The following is an 8,454-nucleotide window of genomic DNA, read 5'->3' on the forward strand; positions in this document are numbered from 1 at the left end:
GTCTAAAAAACGGTACAACAAAAGTATCTATTAAGTCCAAATAGTAACCAGTACTTAACAACAACCTAAAATACCCTATTGCTTCCACATTTACCAACTTGCCATCTCCCACATAAATGCTTCTTTCAGCATCATTTGGCTTTCGGTAACTCAGGCAACCCTGCATAGAAACACTGATGTTAGTAGTAGCACCAGAATCTAACCACCAAGTGTTTCTTGGTACCGAAGCTAAATTTACCTCAGAACAGACCAAAGTAAGAAATGTACCTTTCTTTGCTCGCCATGCAATATACTTAGCACATTCCTTCTTCATGTGTCCTTTCATGTTGCAAAAGAAACAACCATCATCACTGTTGGTTTGAGTTTGTTTGTTATGTGCAGGACCTTTATCCTTAGCAGCCTCATTCTTTCTTTTCTTGCCCTTATCTTTAGAGGTGCTTGCCAAGTGAGCACTTCAGTCTTCTCTTGCTTCAGTCTTTCTTCCTCTTGAACACAAAATGAAATGAGCTCATTAAGAGTCCACTTCTCCCTTTGGCAGTTGTAACTGACCTTGAATTGACTGAATTGTGGAGGAAGAGAGATAAGCACTAAATGCACAAGCAAGTCATCTGAAAGCTCAAGCTTTAGTGCCTTCAACTTTGAAGCAAGGTGAGACATTTCCATAATGTACTCCCTTGTGTTTTCCTTGCCCTTAAACTTCATGGAAATAAGTTTCTTTAAAAGAGTACTTGTTTCCGCCTTATCGCTTTTTGCAAAGCGCTTCTCAATTTCAGCCAGAAAAGTTGTGGCATCGGTGACCTCCTCGGACACCGCATCCCTAAAAGCCTCAGCTATGCCGCGCTTAATGATCATAAGACTCATGCGGTTTGAACGGTCCCACTTCTCATATATCCTCCTTTGCTCGGAGGTACTGGTATCCGTAAGAGAAGCAGGACGATCCATCCTTAATGCAAGGTCAAGATCCATGCAGCCAAGAACAATAAAAATATTCTCCTTCCAGTCCTTAAAGTTATTACCATTAAGGACCGGTACCGAATTAAGGTTAGCAGATACACTAGCAACAGCTGAAAAGAACAATACAATTACATAAATAACATGCTCATATAAGAATCCAAATAAAACAATAAATTCAAATAATGGTTAATCCCATCTCAAGATACCAAACACAACATTAATATTAAGTCTTTGGACAGTAATATTAATTGTAAGCGGTACTCTTGTTGTAGTGATCAAACATTGACAATAAATTATGTCAAATAATATGCAATCTTTGGACTAACATATTATTCACACAAAATACCTTATAATTGTCACACATTTATCACTACAAACATGCATGAAATTCAACTAAATATTAACTCACCTTTGGGTTAGTTAATAAATTTATGAATCACATACACACAATTATCATAATATTTTTATTAAATTAATCTACACAAAAGAGATCACTTTGGTGATATTTTGTTTCAATTAATTTAACTAAATATTAGACATCCTTAATAAATTATAAATTAAAATTTGAATTTAATTGTTACTGAATTATTAGTATTATTACTTTAAAATTATTATATATTTTAATAAAATAATAATAATAATAAAACTAAAGAAAGAAAGAAAAAAAAATCAGAACATAATGCATTTTCTAATGCATGACATCGATGCATACTCGCATCAGTAAAAGCAAAAAATCAAAATAGAAACATATATACATTAATCGCATATGTATGAATTGAAAATACTGTATTATACATATATATATATATATGCGATTGATTGAAAAACTAAAACGTGGACCAAATACTGTAACATGGCAGTATATATAAAACTGTCATTTATATACCAAAATTTTCAATCGTAAAGATATATCATCGCATATATATACAAAGCAAACATTTAATGGCATAAGCAAATATATATATCACTAAATACCAGAAACAAAACAATTAAAAGTGACTGAAACCGCATATAGATAATAACCATATGTGATAAATTACAGAGAAATAAGAAAAATATATACACTCAACATTGTACGATTATAATCGAAAAGATATAATCCCAAATGGACAAACCAACATATATATATGAATGGATATATATATATTCGACAGTACAGTTATACCGAACCGAATACTAATTGCAAAAGGAATATACTAATTACAAAAAGAATAATTTAATGGAAGATCAATATTACCATAAATTCTCAAGAACTAATTTAGGGCAGCTCTTGATACCATATGTTAAAAATACTGTAAATCTGTATATAGCCCTAATTACTTCATGAGAATCAAACAATAGGATTAAGGAATAGCGGAAGCGTACCGGAGTCCATAGAATCGATTTTGTAATGATCTTTAATTGGTATGATCTTCCAATTTGCATCAAACCTTTCTCTGAAATTTTTTCTCTTGGTGATGGGGATACAAGAGTGAAAAGATACGATGCAAATGGGGACAATTACCCGTTATATTACCAACAGACAAACCTGTTGGTAATATTTATTGACTATTTCTATTTGGCCCCTCATCAATATAGAAATTGTCCTTATGGTATCCACAAATTAAAATCATAACAATCATGCCCTTAAGTCATAAACTTTATTCCAAAATAGACTACATAAATTTGACTTATTTATTTGATGACCCAACACACATTTTATATATACAATTGTGACCCCAATAAATTCTAACATCCTAAACTTTATATGTGTTTATTTCATTGTTTTAGAATTCATATTAGGATGTTAATGAAACATACATGGTAGTAAATCTAGATCCTGGTAAAATATTTCCAACAATAGATTCATTCCCTTAACACCGGGAAAAATGTCACTTGGTGCTTCTAGGTCAAAATATTTTAAATTTTGTAACTCCTATTTGAAACAGTGGCAAAGCCACATGGGGTCCTCTGGGGACACATGACCCCACTCAAGTTTTAGTAAATTACTTTTTTATATATAATTTTTTTAATATTTTCAAATATACCTCCATAAAATTAATTTTTAGTATTTTTGTCCTTATAAAATTTATGCTTTTTATTTTTATTTTCACAAATTTTTCATGTGTATCTCTATAAAATTTATATTTTTCATTCATGTCTTTACATTTTTTTAATTTCATTTTATAATTTTTTATCCAATAAAATTAATATTTGTTTACCCTACTAACATAAATGTTGGCTCTGCCACTAATTTACACTAATTTTTTTGTCAAACGTTTTGAATCTACTTTCCGCACACAAATGAATATAAATATTAGAGTAATTTACAGCATAAATACTTAGTTTAACTTCCGATTGTAAATAAATACTTAAATTTAATTTTTGACAGTAATAATACCTAATTTATATTTCGGAAACTTTGTAGGTACCTGATTGTTAAATATTAGGTTAAGTGTTATTTTCTTATTTGTATATTTAAATTATTTTTTTAAATAAAGATTTAATGACTTAAACCAATCAGGGATTGCCACGTGGCAATTTACTTAACACTTAACAGTTAGATACCTACATAAGTTCCAGAATTATAACTTAGGTATTATTACCGCTAAAAATTAAATTTAGGTATTTATTTGCAATTGAGAATTAAACTTAAGTATTTATGTCGTAAATTACTCTAAACATTATCCCTAAAAACTATAATTATAGCATTTAAATTTCAAAATAATTTAAGTTGTGGAATCACTTTGATAAACTTATAAATCTTATAAATGTTATCTATAAAAATAATTTTGTTTTTTTAAAAAAAAATTAAATTAGTGTATTAATTTGTATTTTTGTAAGATTGTGTATATTTTATATATTTTTTTAAAAAAAATGTGTGCATGTTTCAAAATTCTCTCATAATATGTGACATAATTACAGTATTATTGTCAATCAATCAATCTTATTTCTAAACTTTTATCATATATTTGGCTAACAATTTTGACTTAATTTTGTCAGTTGAGAGGAATGAAAATTATAAAATAGGAATGATAATAAAAATAAGAAGATGAATAAAATAGAATGTAATTTAAAATACATAAAAGAAATTGATAAAAAAATTAATTAAGCTTTTTCTTATTTTTTATTATAATAGACTTTCCTTCTATTTCTAATTGAAATAATCACTCTACTAAAATTATAAAAAATAATTATTCTATTAGAATGACATTTTCAACATTCTAAAATACAGCTAAAGAAATAAATAGAATAAAAATTGATTCAATTTTATTCCATTACGTACATATTTGTTGAAAGGAATGAAAACATATGAATATGAATGAGAATGAGAATAGAAATAGGAATAGAATAAAATCAAATGTAAAATGCACAAAAAAATTCATAAAAAAATTATTATATATATTTTTTTTCATGTTGCATTATAATGATGTTTCCTTCTATTTAATAATGGAATAGTCATTCTACTAAAATTATGGAAATTGAAAAGGTCACTCCATCAATTTTATTTTAATATCTTATTACCTTCAATTAAACACCACTTAAGTGTCTATTATTAGTAAGAGTGCTTCAAAAAAATATTTAGTCTAAACTAATTTGTATGATTCAATCTAAATTAATTAGGATTTATTATAGTCATCGATCTCTCTATCTTTCCATCCGATATATTAAAATATTTGTGGGGAGGCATCCACTGGGGTTGTCATTGCCAGTGGGGTGCAGTCGTCTTACAGAGTGGGCACTGGATCTTAGCGTGACCACCCTTTTCGATGCCGGAGCGATCGACTAGCCCTGCCTTTGCCGCTGCTGCGGTTGGTTGTGGCTGCTTCGATCTTAGCAGCAATTTCTTTTGTTGTGTGTTTCTTCGGCGTCACCTTTCTAGTCATAAAAATACTTTGGTTCTGATCTCCGATCGTGCCGCTGATCACTATTGTCCATAGTTGATTCACTGATGATCCACTAGTTAGTATTATTGCTACCAACTGATGGCTTCCTCAATCGATGTTATTATCATTAATAATTTATTTCTCAGTAAGAAAGAAATTAGTACTGGTATGTATTCCCTTAAACATTTAATATTTGTTTGATTTTATATATTAATTGTTTGATGCTTCTTTAGCTTCCTCAATCTATATTATTACTGGTTTTGGAATTGGATAGGTGTTAATGTGCATAAAAACAACCCATTCTTGTGGATGAGTTTGTTCTCCGAGTTGGAGATATCCTTGGTTTGTTATTTCGATTTTCTTGGGGCGTCTGAAGGAGATAGTTTCCTAGTTGCCTTTGGAAGGAGATGACACCTCCTGGTGGTTGCCTAGAGTCGGGGCAGCAAGCGTAAATGGAATGTTGATAGGTGTCAGAGACTCAGAAATTGATTTTTGTTATGGAGGATCAGAGTTAGCAACGACGACAATGACCGAGGAAGGTAGCTCACATCATGCGGAGGGCAGAGATGCTATTGGTAGTTGAGATTGACATTAACTGCGGCGATGTTCATACCCGTGATTTGCGTTCTTTTTTTTTTTTTTTTTTTTTTTGATTTAAGCGTTTATATATTACATTGCATAACCTGAGACTCGAACCCAGGACCTCCAACACACACGCACCCTCCTATGAACCCAGGACCTCCAACACACACGCATCCGTGATTTGCGTTCTGTATTTACGTATTTTCCTTATATTAATGATCTTATTAATTATATTATTTATTCTTACCATATTTATTTAGTTTTTTCTTGCAAGAAAAAACCAAATCTCAACGCTTTTGATTGGGGTTTAGTTTTTAATTTTATTCTCAATTTCTTTTTGGTTTTTAATTGCTTGCCATTTTTTTTTCGTTAAAACCTTTACTATGTGTATTTATTATCATTTTATTTACTTTTAGCATTAATCTTTCATACTTTTATATTATTAATTATATTATTTATTTTTAATTTATTTTAATAACGATTTTTAGTTATACTCATCATTATTAATTTAAAATTTTTTATTTTGTTATACAAATATGATAAAGTATTTTTAATACTTTTTATTATTCCTATTTATTATTTATATAAGTATTTATTTATGTATTTATATATAAATATTTGTTTTGTTTCTTTTTACTAGCTATTTAAATAGTATTATTATATGTTTAAAGTATATGTGCTAATAAGACCATACTTGTTTTTGCACTATTTTTTGATGGTTTTGATGCCTTTTACGGTTTTTGTGCCTTGTATGGCATTTGTGCCATTTATTATGGCTTATTCCTATTTGTTTAGAGTAGTTTTGTGATATGGCCAATGGACAAGAGAAGTGATTTATTTTGGGCTTTTCAATTTTAAGAGATAAGTATTTTAAGTCTTTTTAAGTCCTGAATAGTCTACCATTGTTTCTTTCACATTATCTTTTTCAATATGGTTATGGAATGGTTGCCAGAAACAACTCAGGGTCCCTTATTGATGCTACAGCTCACTGCTCTAATGGTGCCTTCACTCCAGAAGTTGTTGAGATCATGGGTATCAAAGAGGCTCTAAGTTGGATCAAACGAAACGGTTGGCAACATGTGGTTCTGGAATCTGACAGTCTAGTCTCTATTCAAGCTATTCGTAGCTCTTTGCCTCTTTGTTCCATTTTTGGAAATCTAGCTCAAGACTGTCGTTCCCTTTTGTTTTCTATGCCTTTAATAAAAATCTGTTTTGTTAAACGATCAGCAAACCGTCTAGCACATGTTGTAGCTAGAATGTCACGGTACTTATCTGGTTGTAATATTTCTGTGTCTAATGCTCCAGTTGCTATTCTGGATATTTTGTACTCAGAATGTTAATTTAATGAAGTTGATATTTCATCAAAAAAAAATAGAGTTTTATTTTTGTTATTTTGAAGGTTGTTTTGTGGAGGGCCTACAATTACAGAAATTTTTTCGATAAGTTTAATTTTAAATATAATACGTTTGATATTGATTTTCAACAGTTTTAAATTAGGGTGTTAGTTTGTTGTTACTAGCCAAAAGGTAATACCTTTGGCTTTGGCTAGTTATACTTAGAAATTTTGTTGTTTTTTAGTTTGTTAGTAATGTTGAGTGTGTAATTTGGGTTGTGTGTTAAATTTTAAGTTTGTATTTTGATTTTTATTTTGAAGATTGTCATTCTAATATAAATGTATTTTTTAGTTTGGTGTTATTATATCTTTTCAGTTTCGTTACCTCTGATGACAATTATTATAATGGGAATGTATTTTTTTTAATGTGACGGGGAGTTGTTTGAAGGAGTTATAGCTTTATTGTCTAAATTTCTGGGGGCAGTTTTGTCCCATGTGGCTCGCAAATAGAATTCTGCAACTCATGGTTTGACAAAATATGCCATTCGGTTAGACGATGAGCTATCCTGGCTCGAGGAGGTTCCACCGCTGATTGTGGTTTGTAATATTGTTAATCATATGTGACTCTGTTCACCGCGTCAAAAAAAAAAAATTAAGATTTATTAATTTTTTTTTATAAGAATTTAATTAAGAATACTTAAAAGTGTGTATATTATTTCCTACTTATATGAGTTTGATGGAATTGAATATTTTAAAATTTAGATTTGTGCCGATTGAATACACTTACCAATCCAATTCAATATTCACATCTCTTTATTAATGTATTTTTCAAAACAATAATAAATAACATAATTAATGTTTTAATAAAAGTAATATATGTTTATATATATTAAGCTTTTGTTACGTGTATTATACATATAATTAGTTATATTTTTAATTTTTATTTTTATTATATATATATTTTTAAAATTTTATAAATTAAAGGATATCTTTTGTTAATTCTTTATTTTTTTTAAAAAAAATAATATTTAAAATTTTAAAAATTTAAGGAAAATGAATATAAAATTTTAAAAAATAAAATTAAACATACTCTCAATATTAAAAATAATAATAAAAAAATAATATTGTAATAATATATTAATATTTAGGAACTTTTTCATTTTTACACTTTAGAATAATTTTTTTGTATTTTTATAGAATTCTACATAAAAACTCCTATTGCAACTAATGGAACAACCTAAATCGCAACCAAAATTCGTATAACGTCAACCCACATAAAAATCACAGAGAAATCACCTTAGAAATCCAAACCGTAAATTTGAAAAAAAAAAAAAAAATTAAAAAATAGTGTATGGGGTAATTTCTCTAATATTTATGTATATTTAAATTAATCTAAAATTAGTATAAGTTCAATTAACCTAAAACAAATAATATTAATATTTATATATATTTAAATTAATCTAAAATAAATAATATTTATATTTATATATATTTATAAAACTAATTTTACTAACACCGTTAAATTAAACAGAATATTTTTATATTCTTAAAGTATTTTGTTAAACCAACAAAAATTATTAGATAATTACATTTTATATATAAAGATATAAAATGGAATATTATGAAAGATAAAAGTGTATATTAATGTGTGTTTTTTTGTTAAAAAAATTGTATGCATATTTATAAAAAGATAATAATGCTTACACAAAAATATAACAT

General features: G+C 28.1%; 1 protein-coding gene across 1 annotated transcript; it reads right to left on the bottom strand.

Moving 5' to 3' along the window:
* Nucleotides 1–1,590, bottom strand: LOC115713465 (uncharacterized). The gene is made up of 2 exons (XM_061113039.1): nt 268–1,590; nt 1–160 (listed from the first exon to the last, which is right to left on the bottom strand). The coding sequence occupies exon 1, from the start codon at nt 964–966 to the stop codon at nt 322–324; it is 645 nt and encodes a 214-aa protein (XP_060969022.1). The 5' UTR covers nt 967–1,590; the 3' UTR covers nt 1–160; nt 268–321.
* Between the last annotated feature and the right edge of the window lie 6,864 nt (nt 1,591–8,454).

This window comes from Cannabis sativa, chromosome 4 (assembly GCF_029168945.1).
Source record: "Cannabis sativa cultivar Pink pepper isolate KNU-18-1 chromosome 4, ASM2916894v1, whole genome shotgun sequence".
Lineage (NCBI taxonomy): Eukaryota > Viridiplantae > Streptophyta > Magnoliopsida > Rosales > Cannabaceae > Cannabis > Cannabis sativa.